This window comes from Hibiscus syriacus, unplaced genomic scaffold (assembly GCF_006381635.1).
Source record: "Hibiscus syriacus cultivar Baekdansim isolate YM2019G1 unplaced genomic scaffold, ASM638163v2 tig00110299_pilon, whole genome shotgun sequence".
Classification (NCBI taxonomy): domain Eukaryota; kingdom Viridiplantae; phylum Streptophyta; class Magnoliopsida; order Malvales; family Malvaceae; genus Hibiscus; species Hibiscus syriacus.
Genome location: NW_024062668.1, coordinates 944,866 through 964,829, shown reverse-complemented (window position 1 = coordinate 964,829; position 19,964 = coordinate 944,866). Strand labels below are relative to the sequence as shown.

At 35.7% G+C, this 19,964-nt stretch overlaps 1 protein-coding gene across 1 annotated transcript; it reads right to left on the bottom strand.

Moving 5' to 3' along the window:
* Positions 1-18,178: 18,178 nt before the first annotated feature.
* LOC120116595 (ankyrin repeat-containing protein BDA1-like) lies at positions 18,179-19,667 on the bottom strand. Its single transcript, XM_039137035.1, has 3 exons — positions 19,329-19,667; positions 19,113-19,247; positions 18,179-18,250 (listed from the first exon to the last, which is right to left on the bottom strand). Exons 1-3 carry the CDS (start codon positions 19,665-19,667, stop codon positions 18,179-18,181), a joined length of 546 nt encoding a protein of 181 aa, XP_038992966.1.
* Positions 19,668-19,964: the final 297 nt, after the last annotated feature.

Sequence of the window (19,964 nt, the reverse complement as noted above, 5' to 3'; positions counted from 1 at the left end):
TCTAGATGCAAAATCACTAACAATGGTGTCTATATCAATATGTTCCAACATATTTTTCTCAATATATAAAATGGCTAGACGGTTCAATCTTTCTTCTGACATTGGTGACCTCAAATATATTTTCAATAGTTTTAACTTTGAAAAACTTCTTTATGCAACTGTCACCAACATAGTTAAGAGGATTCGGTAAGAAATTAAACATTTGAATAACAATCCATAACTCTAACAAACTTAAGAATTTCAAATGCTGAAATTAACTCATTTGGCAAAGTCATTTGTAACATCTTCAATTCTAAAAAAAGATCTTCTGCATCAATATCAGACAAATCATTATGAGAAAAAAAAACAGTCTTAAAGTTCATGCAAGATTTTCATAATTCATCAGTGTCCAAACATTTTCACCTTTTGGAATCAAATAAAAATCCAAAAATATTATCAAAAAAATTTAATTGTTTAAACCTATTTTTCAAAGAAGTTATAGCTAAATCTACAGTCACAAGAAAATAATTAATTCTAAAAGATTCTTAGGATGATTGTATTTCTTCTTCATTATCATTATCATCAAATTGTCTTTTTCTAAACACGTTTTGTTGGAAGTGTTGGTTCTATATTCATATCAAATGTCATGCTTTTGGCAATATCCATGCAAGACTTATACCCTTTATTTCTATATTTCTCAAAGAATATCATTACAATTTCCACTTCATTAATTGTAGTTCCAATGCACATAGATTTAGATTGCAATTTCTTACTCACCTTATTAATAATAAATAAAATCTCACACCAAATCACCAAGTTAAGTATGAATTCAAAACTCGAAAGAGAATTAGCTAAACTTTCCGCTTCACTTTTTGTCTTGGAATCTTCACCACTAGAATTATAGTGTGCTTCCAGCACACTGACGTCCTCCCAATCATGAATATATGATCACACCGTTGTACCCATCACAACACCAAATCCTTTCTTTGAAGTCCACCGCGAAGAAAGGCGATGCTCTCTGATGCTTCCTCCATCCGTTGAAAGTTCTTCCTTGAATACCCATTCATCTGGTGACACCCGTGTCAAGAAAGGCCGTCTCTGGTGTGATCACTACCGAAAACTTGGTCATGTTCGTGATAAATGATGGAAACTACATGGTCGTCTGACCAACTGGACTTTATCAAAATCCTCTTCGTGTCCATCCCACGGTAACTATGTTGTAACAACATTGGAAAGTGGTTCATTTTCTCATCAACAACTGGATGATCTACGACAGATGTTTGATCATTTACAGATTCCTCCTACTACTGAGCCTAAGTCTGCTTGCACTGTTAGCAAAGGTAGTTCTCCTTTTGCCTCCTTATCCTCTTCACCCGGATGTGTCTCTTGGTTTGTTGATTCCGGAGCAAGTGATCATATGATGGATAACTTCAGTTTATTTTCAACATTTCACAAAAATGGTATCTCATGCAGATGGCTCTCTATCACCGGTTAAGGGCAGTGGCTCAGTTTGCATTAATAGCCGCATTATTATGTCTAATGTTCTATTTGTTCCAAGTTTGACTTGCAATCTTCTTTCGATTAGCAAATTATCTACCAATTTGGGTTGTACTTCTAATTTTACTCATGATCATTATGAATTTCAGGATTTGACCTCGGGGATGGTGATTAGCAATACTAGGCATCATGGTGGACTCTACATCATTGACGTTCCCCCTTATGCTCTCTTTCCAAACCACTCACCCACACCATTTATCTATTCCTTTGTTTCAGTTTCTCCTACAGATACGGCTGTCGACATTGTGTTAGGGCATTTTAGGGTAGGACTTTAAGTTTTCCTTATTTTGTAAAATTATTTCCCAAATTATTTATTAATAAAAATCCCGTATCGTTTTCTTGTGACATTTGTTCTCTTGCAAAACATATTCGGAGCTCTTATCATTCTTCTCCCTCTCACTCACCTAAACCTTTTTCCTTAATTTAGAGTGATATTTGGGGACCTTCACGAGTTATAGGTTTACATGGAATTTATTGGTTTATTACTTTTATTGATAACCACTCTCGTACCACTTGGACCTTTCTTATGAAGGACAAATCTGAGTTTTGTATCATCTTCACGATTCCACAAAATGGTTGAAACACAATTCCAAAGTTCTATTGGCATCCTGAAATCTGATAATGGTGGGGAATACCTCTCTCAGTCATTGAGATCTTTCTTCCAGGAAAACGGAATAGTCCACCTCACTTCTTATGTCGACACTCCACAATAAAATGGGGTCGCCGAACGTAAAAACAGTCATCTTCTTGAGGTAACCCGAGAACTACTTTTTTTTCTTCTAATGTTTCAAAATACCTTTGGGGTGAAACTCTTTTAACATCTACTTTTCTAATCAATTGTTTGCCTAGTAAAATTCTTGCCTTTAAGTGTCCACGAGATATCATTTCCACTAAATTCCCTCATTTCAAACCTTTTACCTCTTTTGTTCATCTTCGTGTCTTTGGTTGTACTGCCTTTTTCCATGACCACAATCCACATAAGTCTAAACTTGATCATCAGACAATTCAGTGTGTCTTTGTTGGTTATTCATCCAATTAGAAAAGTTATCGTTGCTACTCTCTTTCTACAAAATGATTTTTCACATCTATAGATGTCACTTTTCAAGAACATAAATCGTTCTTCTCAAAAATCAAAATCCAGGGGGAGAGTGAGTTTGAATTTCAATTTTTACCGATTATTACTGAGTTACCCATCAGTCCATCTTCTATTGAAAAAACTACCACTCCACAACCTCCTAACACCACCTTATATGATAATGAAAACCAATCCACTAATTCTATCGACTCTCATAAAATACCCAAGCCATCTACCGATATTCCCATCCACAAAAGACGACCCAAATAAGCCCTACCTTGCACACCGCAACTGATGCATTGTCAAGAGCTAGAACCGGGTTTAAATTCATCGACAAACGAAGGATATGGTGACCAAAGTAAGTTGGATGTGGTAATTGATACTAGTGAGTTACCAATTGCTCAAAGAAAGGGAGTTAGACGATGTGCAACTCATCCTATTATTAAATTTATTGCTTATGGGAAACTAATGTTTGGTCTTAAGACTTTCATAGCTTAAGTTGATCATATTCACATTCCAGAAACCATAAAGGATGCATTAAAAAGTCCTGAGTGGAAGAAGACAGTTAAAGAAGAAATTTTAGCTGAAGAAATTTCAACTCTAGAAAAGAACAAAACCTGGGTCATCGTTGATCTACCTAAAGACAAGAAACCAGTCGGCTGCAAATAGGTCTTTACCGTGAAATTCAAGGCAAATGGAAAAATTGAGAGATATAAGGCTAGACTTGTGGCAAAAGGGTTCACTCAGACTTGTGGAGTTGACTATCAGGAGACATTTGCTCCAGTTGCAAAACTCAACACTGTTCGAGTTCTATTATCCTTGGCGGTAAATAAGGATTGAATACTTCACCAACTAGACATGAAAAATGCATTTCTAAATAGAAATCTTGAAGAAGAAATCTATATACGAGTTCCACCAGAAATTCATTCTGGAAATAACAGGGTATGTAAATTACTGAAATCCTTATATGGTCTAAAACAATCACCTCAATCTTGGTTTATAGATTCACAAAAGTAATATTACAAGACAACTACAAATAGTTTCAATCTTATCACACACTATTTGTAAAAACTCATCCTGATAAGAAGTCAATCTTGATTGTCTACGTTGATGATATCATCATCACGGGTGATGACTTAGTTGAAATCGAAAAGTTGAAGACTTTACTAGCAAAGGAATTTGAAGCCAAAGATTTGGGAACTCTAAGATATTTCCTAGGCATGGAGGTAATGAGATCACGAGAAGGAATTGTCATAAATCAAAGAAAATATATTATAAACTTACTTTATGAAACTAGAATGACTAATTGTAAGCCCTCGGAAATTCCTATGGAAGTTAACTTAAAATTGAGTAAAGATGGAAACCTGGTAAACAAGGAACATTATAAGAGGTTAGTGGGTAAACCCACTTATCTATCTCTAACTAGACCTGACATTGCTTTTCATGTTAACATTTTGAGACAATACATGAATGATTCGAGAGAAGAACATCTTGAGGCAATCAATCGAATATTAAGATATTTAAAGATGACACCAGGACATGGTTTGATTTTCAGAAAACATGAAGACAGAACAATTAAAATCTTCTCAGATTCAAGCTGGGCTGGAGAATTAACAGATAGAAGGTCAACCACAAGATATTGTTAATTTGTATGGGGAAACCTGGTAACATAGAGGAGTAAGAAACAATCAGTAGTCTCCAGGAGCAGTGCAGAAGCATAATATAGGGCAATAACACTCGGGATATGTGAAGGAATTTGGATACAAAGACTCTTAACCGAACTAGAGATGTACGAAAACAACTATTTTGAACTTCAAAGTGACATCAAATCTGCGATAAGCATTGCAAAGAATCTGGTGCACCAAGACAAAACAAAACATGTGGAGATCGATAGAAACTTTATTGCAGAAAAAGTAAATTGTGGAACTCTGAAACTAAACTACGTCTCTTCACAAAACCAGCTAGCCGATGTATTGACCAAGGCACTTCCAAGAATTTCCTTTTGACGAAATTACATTCAAGCTGGGTCTTCACAATATTTATTCCCCAGCTTGAGGGGGAGTGTAAGTTGTGTTTAAGTTAAACTCTTCTTCCTAATTTATCTCTAAAACTACTTAATTTGTAGAAAATATGACTTATTTTATCTAGGTCTCTAATTCATGTGTATAAAAAGCCTATGTACCTTCATATGTAAGATACAATTTTTTCTTTTGAATAAAAGAATTATAATTCTTTCACTACCGGAAAAATCTAGTTCTTTACATTATACAATGCCAATAAAGCTAATTTTATTTGAGGTTCTTAAAATCTAATAGCTTTAACACTTTTTATTTGACTCTCTCATCGAGTATTACATAAAGATTTCACTATAAAAGTTTTAACATTATCGACTAAAATCTTCCATCTTTTAGTAGAGCGTGCAAATAATGTGTATATGCATTGCACATTTCCAAAAAAAGAAATAGCTTTCACACAAGAATGATCCATATCCGATAGAGTGAGATTAAGACTATGGCAAACACATGACATTTATAAAACCCTTGGATTTATTTCAAGTAACCTCTTTTGAACCTCTTGGTGTTTTCCTATCATATTAGAACTATTGTCATAACCTTGACCTCTAATATCATTAACATCCAAATTAAGTGACTTGCACACACTTAATAATTCATTAAAAATTCCTAATCAGGGATGTATCATTTAGATTTAAGAATTCCAAAAAACAATCATCTGTTTTTATTTCATTACTTGACACATTTACACATCGTACTATCAAACTTATTTGTTCTTGATGACTCACATTTGGGGTAAAATAAAGGATAATAGAAAAATATTTTGACTCTTTAATAATCCTTATCATAGAAGTTCTAACACTATGAGCCAAAAGAAAAAACAACTCATTTTGAATTTGAGGACCAAGGTTAGTAATAGTGAATTTCTTGGTTTTGGATACGTCTAACATGATCTTGCATTATTAAATCGAATTCATCTATCATTTTAATTAAACCTAAAAAATTACCATTATTATCCTCATAAAGTCTTCCACTAGAACCACAAAAAGCTAAATTATTTTTGGCAAGACATTTCACAACTGATATTATACTTATTAAAACTTGTCTCCAACGTTCCTTTTATTACGTCTTGCAAATCTTTATCAATACCTTTATTATTTTGTCACCTTATTCTTGTTTCATTCAAAGTATTCATATTAGTCATATGCTCAACACTATTCTCATGTTGTTTGAGTCTCTCGCTAAAATCCTTACAATCATCCATCCCATCATTTGCTAAAACAATTCTGTTATTTTGAGAAGTGAATAATTTACAACAAAAACAATATAATTTATTCACATGTTTAGAGTAAACTAACCACTTTCTATCAAGAGTTTCTCCATTGCTCAATTTTCTAGAGAAATAGGAATAAGAAAAATGTCTAGAAAATTTATCCTTAGGAAATATGATATTTAATTCTCTAATGGGTCCTTTTTCAATAAAAAAAAATCTCTAGTTTTAGTATCAAGAACACCCCAATTTCTAGGATAATATATATCAAAGGAGGGATTATATGTTCATCAATGCCAATATCAACGTTTAACCCATCAAGTACATTATTTAAATTCCTAGTATCGTCATGGAGGGTATTATCATCATTCAAATTTTCATTAAAATGTTCAATATTATCTTCATCTACTTCCGACCCATCATCATCCAAAGAATCTCACTCGTTTTGATATTTTTTTTATCTAAAGCTCCCTTTTGCGATTCTAGTAATTCTTTTGTTCATTTTTTCCATTCTTCACTAGCATAAGCATGTTTTCGCGGTAACATTACATAATGAAAATATGAAGCAAAAAATATAGAATAATAGCACCTGAGTCATCGTCGTTGAAGTTTTGCCTCACTTTTAGATAAATTAATCAATGATGTAACACACTCTCACCTACATTATCATAATTATGAAAAAAACAATAAAAACCCATAATTAACAACCCCAAATTATAAATATACAAAAATTTAGGATTTACATAAATAAAATCAAAGCAAAATCATAAATTTATAAAATATATTTGACCTTAGTTTAGGTTAACCTTTGTATCTTAATGGATGAATAATCTTTGTATCTTGAGAAAAAACAAAAGATAAACATAAGCTTTAAAATATATAATCAAAATATAAGAATATTTTTTTAACAAATGCTCACTAATCATCATATATATACAAGTACAAAGACCAAAAGAAAAAAAAAGAGCGGTTGAGAATCCATCATTGCACTAAAAATGTGTATAGGGAAGTTAAAAAATAAATACAAGTAATTACTTTTCATACAAAATAATAATTATATTATAACAACTATTTATTTTAGATTGGATTTAGTTTTTTTAATGTATTTTAATTTTTAAAGGCCCATTCAATTAATGAGATATTTTTTTTATTGAGGGGCCCACACAGATTGAATTTTAATTTTAGATTGTAAGCATCACTTTCCGGAGGGCCTCACTTAAAAAATTTAAAACTTAAAACACGTTTTAAATAGACCAATATTTTAATATATAAATTTTTTTATTAAGGGTCCCACACAGATTGAATTTTAATTTGAGAAAATCGCCTCAGTGACAAAAAAAAAGTTATAATATACGATTTTAACCAACTTTTTTTGGATTTGCCAAAATGACCAACAAAATCGCAACGCGAAATAAAAATCGCAACGCGATCCCCAGAATCGCAAATCAGTTTCCAAAATCGCAACGCGATTCTTGAAAATCGCAATGCGATAATACAAATTCGCATTGCGATTTTCCAAAATCGCAACGCGAATATGAAAATCGCAACGCGAACACATAAATCGCAACTCGTATCCGTAAATCGCAACGTGTATCCGTAAATCGCAACGCGTATGGGTAAATCGCAATGCGTATCCGTATATCGCAACGCGTATCCGTAAATCGCAACGATAATCTGTAAATCGCAACGAGAATCTGTAAATCGCAACGATAATCCGTAAATCGCAACGAGAATCTGTAAATCACAACACTGAAATTTTGGGTATATAACACTGAAATCATAAACTAAATCCCTAAATCGCAACTCATTCCATCTCCATCTATCACTCTCTCCGGCGACATCCGTTCCTATATCCAACGACATCCTTCCCAATCCGGCAACATGTTTTAGTTTCGCAGCTCGTCTGTTTAGTAAATTAATTTACAACCATGAAATCATCTAATGTTGATCATGTTTGGATAGATTTGTGTTTTGGAGGGTCATGGGATAATGTTCATGGTGTTTTACAATATATGCCTTTACCCATGAATCTTCAACTAAAATTGTCTTTACAAAAGTTAACTTATGAAACTCTAATGCTACGTGTTTCAAATAAATTGAATTTAGAGCCCCTAAGTGGATTTAGGCTATCTTATCAGAGAAATGGTAAAGTTTATTTGTTAACCGACAATGAAGATGTTGAACGATTCATTGCTTACATTAGGGTTTCACAAGATGATGTTACATTGTATGTTGTTGAACCTAGAAGTAGTATTGTTGGGTCAGTAGCGGGTAGTAATCAACTAAGTTTTTCTCAAAACCCACAACCTTTCTCTAATCCAAATCCCAATCAACTTTCAGCACCAAATTCCGGTTTTCGTATTGACCAGTTAGACGATGATGAGCCAACAGAAAAAATTGTGAGTACTAGTCAGTATTCGAAATTTGGTCTTGGTCAATATCCGGACTTTGATATTGGTCAATACACGGATTTTGATGATGTTTCAGAAGAAGAAACAGACCATGCGTGTAATGATATTGATATTGGTCAATACCCGAATTTTGATGATGAAACAGCCGTTGCCGAAGAATGTATTGTTGATGATAATGAGGAGGAAGTTACGACTGTGAATGAACATGTTGAACATCCATTCTGTAATTCATATAATCCTGAAGAAGAAAAAGAAGAAGAAAAAGTCCCCGAAGAAAAGAAAATGCCACGGGCGTATAACTGGAATATGCCAGAATTACTTCAGATACCGGAAGAAGAGTTGATAAAGAAAGCAGTTGATTGTTACACAAAAGTTATTCGTATCAAGAAAGATGATTGTTTTGATACAAAGGAAGACTTGAAGATAGCTTTATATACGAAATGTGTGGAAGATGGCTATCAACTAAAAGTTAACAAATCAAGCAAAGATCGTTTCGAAACAAGGTGTATGATTGACAAAAACTGTACGTGGCGTATGATTGCAAAGAGAATAAAAGATTGCAAAATGTTTCAAGTTAGGACTTTTATTGATAAACATACATGTTCAAGAACCCAAGTTTTTCCTCACCATAGACAGGCAAACAAAAGGTGTTGGGTGGTTTTCTGGCTGAGTTAATGTTTTTGAATGGCAGGGTATATCGGGGACATGAAATTATGACTGACATGAATGCTCGGTTCAAGATTAGTATATCATATTCTCAAGCTTGGAGAGCCAAATGTTATGCCTTGGAATTGTTGAGGGGGTCGCCAGAAGCATCGTTTGCCCAACTGCCGGCTTATTGTCACAATTTAAAGCTGAAAAATCCTGGGTCGGTAACTCATATCAAAACAGATAGAGATGGACGCTTTGAGTTGCTGTTTATCGCCATTGGTGCTACGGTTAGTAAATCAATATAATTTTGTTGACTCATTTTTGTTAGTTACATGCATTTCACATTTAAATGATTATATTTCTTGTGTATATTATTTTGTAGATTCGTTCGTTTATTACTTGCATGCGCCCAGTTATTATAGTTGACGGAGCACATTTGAAAGGTCGATACCTTGGAGTAAACTTATTAGCAGTAGCCATGGATGCTAACAATGGGATATTGCCAATAGCTTACGGGGTTGGCAAATCTGAAACCTCTGATTCATGGACATGGTTTATGGGGCATCTTAGGGATTGCATAGGTCCTATTAGCAATCTGACAATCATATCCGATAGGGCAAACTCAATTGACAACGCTGTTAGAAGGTGTTTCCCAGATGCTTTTCATGGACTTTGTGGTGTTCATTTGTATAGAAATCTAAAATCAAGGTCTGCTGGTATAAAAAAGCACAAATGGACATACTGGAAGGCTGTAAAAGCTTATCGGGAAGTGGATTTCAATAAGCATATAAATTGTTTAAGACGTGTTTTGCCTCAGTGTGCTCAAACACTAGAAGATGTCGAGTTTGAAAGATGGTCAAGAGTACATCAACTTGGAGCAAGATATGGTTTCATGACGTCTAATAGTGCAGAATCAATCAACGCTCTAAGTCGTCATTCCCGGAAATTACCCATTACTATGTTAATGGAGTTTTTTCGAGCCTCTATTCAACAGTGGTACTACAAGAAAAGAAACCATGCAGGTATTATTTCTTTGAATTCGTAACTTATCATATTTATATATTTTACTAAGTATTGTTTATTTAAATTTACAGGAACATTGGAACATCGTGTTACACCATGGACTGAAAAAAAGATAACGAAACGTGTTGTGAAGTCAACGTCATGGAGAGTTGAACCATGTTCAAACACTTTGTTTCAAGTACTGGATAATAACTTAAATGGGCTAGTCGATCTAAATGCAAAGACGTGTAGTTGTATGAAATGGCAAACATCTGGTTATCCGTGTGGCCATGTTATAAAAGTTGCTCTTCATTTAAACCAAGATGATTCAAGCGCATACGCTATGGATTGCTACACTACAGAAGTTTATCGACAGACTTATGCCGAGATTGTCTACCCTATTCCACATCCTTCTGAGTGGGACATACCAGATGACTTACAAACAGTTTTGCCACCAGCCATGGACAGAAGGCTACCTGGCCGACCAAAAAGTCACGATCGTATACCGTCTAAGGGTGAAGAGAAGAAGAGATCGACATGTAGTCGGTGCAAGGAAAGTGGTCATACAAGGTTGACATGTGGATCACCAGTGCCATCAAAATCATCTTTTCCTCTACCAAAATATGGATCCTCATCAAAATCCAAAGCTCATATGGTGTCAAGAAAAAGGCAATCATCTTTAAAATCCCAATCACAATTGGCTTCACCTTTTGGGACTGTTAACTTAGGTGATTTTTAAATGCAAACGTTGTATTATGTGGATTTTATGTGTGAACTTTTAACATTTTCAGTTGAATTAATGACTCAGGCCAACCATTTTGACTTAACCAACTCTTGTTATTCAGTTGTTATCACTATTAGGCATGCATTTGACTATCGCAACACGGAAATTACAATCGCAACGCGAAATGAAAATCCCAACATGAAAATCGCAATGCGGAAATGAAAATCGCAACGAGAGAATCGCAATGCGAAATGAAAATCGCAATGCGAAATGAAAATCGCAACGAGAGAATCGCAATGCGAAATGAAAATCGCAATGCGAAATGAAAATCGCAACGAGAGAATCGCAATGCGAAATGAAAATCGCAATGCGAAATGAAAATTGCAACGAGAGAATCGCAATGCGAAATGAAAATCGCAATGCGAAATGAAAATCGCAACGAGAGATCGCAATGCGAAATTATAAACACATTGCGATTCTCTCGTTGCGATTTTCATTTCCGCATTGCGATTTTCATTTCGCATTGCGATTCTCTCGTTGCGATTTTCATTTCGCATTGCGATTTTCATTTCGCATTGCGATAGTCATTTTGCCTTCAACATAATGCAGATTGAAATCAACAAAATCAACCATTACATTTCAATCAATTAAACAAGCACAAATAAGAATTATGTTCGCATCAATTACACAAATCAACTTTTACAAATCATCTTTTACAAATCAATTAAACAATCAAAAAATAAGCAATAATTCTTATTTCCGATCATCTACTATTGAATAAACTTTTACAAATCAATTAAACAATCAAAAAACAATCAATTAAACTATTGAATCAACTTTTGCAGCCATACATCATTTTCACGCAGTTCACTTCTGAGATTAACCTGCAGAAACCAAACATTTGCTCAAACAACACTTTCTACACATCTAAAACCTACAAACAGCAAATTATTGAATTCTAGATACTTAACCAAACATTTTCAAACCAAAAGTATATAAACTTACCAATTGTTTATGGACATTTTTATAACGCGGATGCAGGTAGGCAGCGTCTCGTATATATCGATTTAGCCATATAATGCCGAAACCACAAGCCTACTGCAGCTCTATCTCTATCGGTGGGAGGTAGATACTTGATGCTTCCCGTCGTCAAACGCTCCAACGCCAAGCATACGAGAGGACCACAATCTCCTCTGGCTCCGCTCGTTTGTTGTGGCGCGGTCTCGTCTCTAATAACTGTAATATTGAGCTTCTTTGGCTTCTTGTTTCCAGAACGAGTCCAATAATTGATCGCATCCAAGAATTTAGCCAAATGAGAGCTCCATCCCTTAATAACATCTCTTAAATCAGCCAATGATATGTAATTTATCATGCTGTCATACACTATTGTCTTAAGGGATGGGAGCTGAAGCTCGACGAGAATCCAATGTTTACGTTCCAAAATAGGGATAAACACCTACAATCATAAGTAATAATTCATTCATTTGCGCACTTATTTCATAAAACCTTTAAACTCAATCTAAAATAAATACTAACCTTATCGACCTCCCACCATGCAGGATAAAGTTTAGCTTGTCCATTGCCCAAATCAAATGATTCATCTCGTGCATTCTTCAAGTGAACGGCGTGAAAAGACGTCGGCATAATTGTATATCGTATATTTTTATTTTTCTTAAGTTTTCTTATTATTAGAAGACGTGTCACCCACGCATCGATATGTTGTTTTACAAAAAAAGACATATATTAGTGACTTACATAAATTTAAAAAAAAAATTAATCAAATTGAAATATAAGAAAAATATAAGACTTACCCCCCATCGAAATAGCCATTGTCTTCGACCCCTAATAATACGCCCCACCAAGACCGATCAAGCAACAAATAGATATCATCGGTGAGCTTGCATATGTCAGTGAAACACCCCTGGCTCTGCTCATGTAGATAAAATCAACAGCGGTCTTAGCCCAAAGGGTGTTATCCAGAATTGTGTCCGGTAGTTGTTCCCTCTCCTCTTCAGATACCGGTATGGTACTGGCCGGTAACTCATACGAGAGCCAACTTGAATCCATCATGTCCGGCACGTCAGAGGGTTTCTCAAGAAGCCTACATATGACGCCATGTGAATCGGGCTCTTGAATGGTGGGAGGGACCTCTTCAATGATGACAGTGGCCTCTTGAACGGTGGGAGGGGACTCTCGAGGAATGATAGGGGGGGCCTCTTCAACGATAGGAGTGGACTCTTGAGGGATGACATGCGAGTCGGGCTTCTTCTTGCGGTGTCTTCGCACTATTGGGGTGTACGGAGACTTAATAGCCCGTGCACGCTGTCTGATGCGTGAACTCCGTCGTGCAAGCATAACCCGACGTAAAGCATCCACTCTATCGGGCCGCTAAATAATTAAATACAAAAATCAGTAAATAAACAGACATGATATTTAAACAGTGAAAACAAAGACAAATATGTTTCAAACTTGCATTGTATTCACCCAAGTCATTATTCTATCATAGTTCACAAAATGCATCAGATAACAAAGAAAAATATGTTTCAAACTAATACCCTGAAGTTAGTATTTGTCTTTGTTTTGTCTATTGGTTGAAGTAATGCAATCCATTCAAGTTTCAATTTGCAGAAGAAGAAATAGTTTACTTTCGCAACACGAAACTTAAAATCGCAACGCGAAACCAAAATCGCAACGCAAAATGAAAATCGCAACGACAGAATCGCAATGCGAAATGAAAATCGCAACGAAAGAATCGCAACGCGAAATGAAAATCGCAATGCGATTTTGGTTTCGCGTTGCGATCTTGTCGTTGCGATTTTGGTTTCGCGTTGCGATTCTGTCGTTGCGATTTTTATTTCGCGTTGCGATTTTGGTTTCGCGTTGCGATTTTAAGTTTCGTGTTGCGAAAGTAAACTATTTCTTCTTCTGCAAATTGAAACTTGAATGGATTGCATTACTTCAACCAAAAGACAAAAAAAAGACAAATACTATTTCACAGTGTTAAAGAATACACAGTTTAGCAGAATTGGCAGCAACCGAACAAATTTACTTTCAACCAAAAGACAAAACAAAGACAAATACTATTTCACAGTGTTAAAGAATACACAGTTTAGCAGAATTGGCAGCAACCGAACAAATTTACTTTCAACCAAAAGACAAAACAAAGACAAATACTATTTCACAGTGTTAAAGAATACACAGTTTAGCAGAATTGGCAGCAACCGAACAAATTTACTTTCAACCAAAAGACAAAACAAAGACAAATACTATTTCACAGTGTTAAAGAATACACAGTTTAGCAGAATTGGCAGCAACCGAACAAATTTACTTTCAACCAAAAGACAAAACAAAGACAAATACTATTTCACAGTGTTAAAGAATACACAGTTTAGCAGAATTGGCAGCAACCGAATAAATTTACTAAGCAATCTAAGTGAAATGGCTAATCTAAGTGAAATTACGAGTAAATTTATCATTAAGTTAAATATAGAAAATCTTAAACTTACCTCGTTGCGTAGAGTATGAACCTCATTCTGCAACGATACTATCATCTCACGTAGAGCGGCAACCTCACCACGTAAAGTTGACACCTCCACACGCCATGCACCATCGTTATCGCGTAGAGTACCGATCTCCTCACGCAAGGCATTGACCTCATCACGTAACTCCCTTGACTCATCCCGTTGAGGTGGAGGTGGAGAACAGGGAGATAGGAGTCGTGGCATCTTTGCCGGTCGCCTATCATGAGGTGATGGTGGAGAAGAGGCTCGATGATGTGACGGGATAGGTGATGGCTCTCGTTCTAGAGGTGTATAGTCGGGTCGATCGGGTGATGGCTCTAGGTGAGGTGATGGCTCTCGAATTGGAGGAAGTGGATGCTGCTCATCATCCGTGCCATCAAAAAAACTCTGACTAGCTTGCCACCAATCAGTGGCAAGCTCTTCCTCCGTGGGTGTCAGTCTTTGTAATGGAATGTTGGCCTCCTAAAATATAAAAACTCAAACAAAGTTAAACGTCTACTATTAATAACTTGTTTATATATTATATGAAAGTATTTGTGTTAACTTACATTATTTATTGTCGCATATGGTATTAAGTCTTCCCAATCCAACAGAGTTTTCCTCTTCCAGGAAATAGCCCTGGGAATATCATTTGACGTTTTTATTGCATATGTACGCATGCTGGGGAAAGCCTCGAATATCCAAATCTACAAACAATATAATAACAAAATTAGTAATTGTTAAATAATTAATTATAATTTTAGAAACATTATATAGAAATTCTTACCTTAAAGGCCCAAACAAAGCCTGACAAAGTGTATTTGGACCCATCGCCCCGCAAACTTTTGCGGTCATCAAAGGCAGACGACAACTTAGTCCAGGTAGCTTTCCATATATACGAACCCCACGGAAACAGATTCCATGCATTCAGGTCCTCTACCAATATATTAGCTCCCGATGAATAGGTTGTCTGGCCTCTCTGCCTAAAAAGCCGGCATACACAAGTAGTAGAAGGCATACTCGGACAACATCGACGTCATCCATCCGAGTGAAACCAGCTTTCTTATTAAACAATTTCTTCAGGTCGTCGACATGTAGGTTCGGCTTCTCCATTGACTCATCCGGAAAAACCCGGGATAACCATGATGGGCGGGCGATATGACGAGTGTACCGGCCTACATCATCGTGTCCGAATCGTAGACCAGTGATTAAGCAGAACTCCTTCCGCCCAAAACAAGTATACGCTGGTGGAAAATGAAACCATATCTCTTCCTCACCACGTTGTATACTGTCGGGTAGATTTGATGTCATGGTCTGAAGCCACAAATGGGTCAAATTAGCATCTCCACCCGGATGCTGTACTCTCAGCCATGGCCCGAAGCAGGTTTCCTCAAACAATTGTCTTTGAGCAGGTGAAAGCTTCGAAGCAATTGTAGTGGCCAGGCTGACTTTATTTCTCAAGGTCAATTGAGCCGAAAAAAATTTCTACAAAAACAATAAACATACCAAGTTAGATATACCAAAAACTACACTGTGAAGATATACCAAAAACAATAAACATAAAAAGTAGTAGTTTATTCTTGAAACTAAAATTTGCAACACTGTTTTGTCTTTTGGTTGAAATGAAAATCGCAACGAGAGAATCGCAACGCGAAATGACAATCGCAACGAGAGAATCGCAACGCGAAATGAAAATCGCAACGAGAGAATCGCAACGCGAAATGAAAATCGCAATGCGATTTTGGTTTCGCGTTGCGATTCTCTCGTTGCGATTTTCATATCGCGTTGCGATTCTCTCGTTGCGATTTTCATTTCTCTCGTTGCGACAGTCATTCTCTCGTTGCGATTTTCATTTATCTCGTTGCGACTCTTCTGCAAATTGAAACTTGAATGGATTGCATTACTTCAACCAAAAGACAGAACAAAGACAAAGACAAATACTAACTTGAAAATCGCAACGAGAGAATAGCAACGCGAAATGAAAATCGCAACGACAGAATCGTAACGCGAAATGAAATCTAAGTGAAATGGTTAATCTATTATTGAAATGACCAGTAAACTTATCATCAGTTTCAATATGAAAAACCTACAATAATGCAAACATTTCAAAATAAAAATAATTAAAAAAACTAACCCTCGGAGGTTGATTTTCCATTTCTGAATATTGTGAGGGATTTCTGACAGTGAATGGTTGTGAGGGATTTCACCGGAGATGGGGACGGAAATCTTCGGAGATGGGGACGGATTTCTTCGCCGTAGAGAGTGAGAGATGGAGATGGGACTGAGTTGTGATTTTAGGTTTTAGGTTATGAGTTGCGATTACGGGATTTTGTCTTAATATTCGTTTTTGTAATTTGAAAATAAAATACGCGTAGCGATTATAATGGCGCTTTAAATATCGCGTTGCGATTTACGGATACGCGTTGCGATTTTATGTATTATCGTTGCGATTTACCGATACGCGTTGCGATATACGGATACGCATTGCGATTTACCCATACGCGTTGCGATTTACGGATACACGTTGCGATTTACGGATACGCGTTGCGATTTATGTGTTCGCGTTGCGATTTTCATATTCGCGTTGCGATTTTGGAAAATCGCAATGCGAATTTGTACTATCGCATTGCGATTTTCAAGAATCGCGTTGCGATTTTGGAAACTGATTTGCGATTCTGGGGATCGCGTTGCGATTTTTATTTCGCGTTGTGATTTTGTTGGTCATTTTGACAAATCCAAAAAAAGTTGGTTAAAATCGTATATTATAACTTTTTTTTTGTCACTGAGGCGATTTTCTCTTTTAATTTTAAATCATAAGCATCACTTTCTGGAGGCCCTATTTAAAAGAAATTAAAACTTAAAACACGTTTTAAATAGACTAATATTATAATATAAAAAATTATTTTTTATTAAGGGCCTATACAGATATCACTGATTGGGGACCCTGGGCAGTCGCCTCTCTTGCCCAGGGCCAGCGACGGCTCTGGTTGCAGCAAATTGAAAAAAAAAAAACGCCCAAGTAAACATTTATATAAAAGCACTCAGTTTGCTAAAACAGTAACAAAACCAAAACAATGTTCTAAAAACACTTCGCTCATATTTCCTGCACCCATCACATTAAAGTTAGAGAGCAGTTCCTAAGCAATGCGTCCACTCATCTAAATCAATAAATTAGATTTTATAATTCAAACAAAAGCTGAAGACTAAAAACATATATTCAAGTCAAGAGCTAACAAACATGTGTTGGAAATGGAAAGGTAAAATAACTCTTTATTTTAACTTACTACATCCTTTAATTCAAAATCTACAGCTATTAGCATCAAATAATACCAGTTCCACTTCGACCTTTCAACCTGTTAACCGTATCGAACAAATCCTTGTAAATCGAATCTACGTGCAAAGGAAAATGAAATTACCAGTTCCTACATCGTGGACGATGACGAGCTTGAAGCTCGGATAATCAACAGTCTGCTGATTAGGCAACGCCTGCACAATGAATCAACAACAAAAAAGAAAGATCAAGATCTATCTCGAAACTAGAACTATAGATTACAGTTAAGATATTGAAACAACAAAGAAATATAAGACAAGAAGCTGACAAATTTCTCAAAATAAGCACCTGAATAATACATTGAGAAAGCTCCACAACTTTAAAAGACAAAAACAATCATAAATTAGATTACGAGTTCGAAATTTTTGAATAAGCGCATATCTCATCTCAATTTTCCATAATTTTTTTGAAGCTGCTAAAACTAATCTAATTTAACAAAAAAACGAAACCTAATTTACACAATTCTAAAACTAAAAAAGAAAAAGAATCATGAAAATATATATAAGAAGAAACGGGAACCTTTGACAAATTCTTCAAGTTTCGAAGCAAGAAGCTTAGACACATTGATAGCATTTTGAACAAAGAGACGTTGTCTTGGTAATCTTTTTGTTCTTCGACCTTCTCTAGGGATTGTAGATTTGGAGGGAAAACCAAATGAGAAGCCATTTATTGTTTTAGCTGATCTTCAAAGAGAGAAAGAGCTTCTCGACCTTCTACGCTGATGAGTAGAACAAAAATCTTTGAGAATAAATGAAGGAAAAAGTGAAGGAAAAAATGAGAAAAAGGGAGAGCGGCAGAAACCTTTGAGAAAAAGTGAAGGAAAAAATAATCGGCAAAACCTAAAAATGAAAAAGGGGACTAAAAGTTCTGGGATGATACAGACTCAGAAATTGCGGTGCTTGTAATTTGAACGCCACTAAAGTTGACAAATTGCGGCGTCTGGATAAAAATCGCAACAAAAGTACATGTCTTTAGCGACGTAATAAAAACGCCACTACTGTTATTATCTTGTGTCGTTTTCGCTGTGAACGTCGCAATATATGTAAAGTTTGCAGCGTTTACTCTCAAAATGCCACTAAAAACTTATTTTGTTGTAGTGTTTGACACTTGCATGCTCTTCTAGTGAATGCATGTAGTATAGTACAGTGTGGCATTGAGCTCCTAAACTCAGCGTTCGAAATGTGTTTCCCAGCTCAGGTTCCTAGGTAACCAGTAGCAGAGTATTACCATCGACGGTAGTTCTAGATCAGTCGAGGTATTCAGAGTATGTATTGAGGTATTCTTAGAGGCCATGTACTATTTATGGACTCTTATGTATTCAGTCGTAACTCTTTTTGATTTAAACTTAGTATTGTATTATTTTGGATATTTTGGGAGCTCTCCAGTACTTGTAAACTTTATTACTATGTTCTAATTTATTTTTCTATGGATGAATTTTATCAAATGATTCTAAATTTGTTTTAAAAGAAAAAAATTAGGTTAGTCACTTTGGTGATCCCGGGTGATAAGCTAATCTATATATTTTTTGATCGTATTGGATTAGGGTGTTACAATGATACTTGGCGATTTGTTTTTGGATCTTATATTTAAAGTTTGAAACTCTTGGAACACAGCAACCGCGCAAAATACTGATGATTTCTCTGTTACTTTGCCCTATTGCAACATCCAGTGCCGTCCAACCAGCCTGATTGGTGGCATGCTTATCAGCCTTGCAGTCTAATAGCAATCTGAGCATCTGCTACAATCAGTTAAAATGTCAATGAGGTACAAAAGAATCTATGTAACATTAATTATTAAAGCAGATAAGTCGACAAACCTGAGGTTGATTATTACTAGAAGCTATGTGAAGTGCAGTATTGCCATGTCGGTCTTTCTGGTTCACCATTTGCCGATAATAGTTTTTATCTTTCTTTCGAAGCATTTGGATTAGAACTTTAAGAACATCCAATCTCTTATTTTTGGTTTCAATATGCAAAGCAGTGCGGTTTTTAGTGGTAACATCTCCAATACTTTCAGGACAAACCCCTAGAATTCTATCCAGCAGTAAGAGGCCATGGTGGTTTCCAACTTTACTTATCAAGTGCAAAGGAGTATTACCATTCTTCCCCTTGACACGAACTACATCTTTATCCATTTCCACGAAACCTAACGCCATCTCTACGTGCACTTTTTTAACCGCCAGGTGCATCGGGCTTAAGCAGAGCCGTCGCTGGCCCTAGGCAGGAGAGGCGACTGGCCAGGGCCCCCAATCAGTGATATCTGTATGGGCCCTGAATAAAAAATAATTTTTTATATTATAATATTAGTCTATTTGAAACATATTTTAATATTTTAATTTCTTTTAAGAAGGGCCCTCCAGAAAGTGATGCTTATAATCTAAAATTAAAATTCAATATGTGTATAAAAATAATTTTTATATTATAATATTAGTCTATTTAAAACGTGTTTTAAG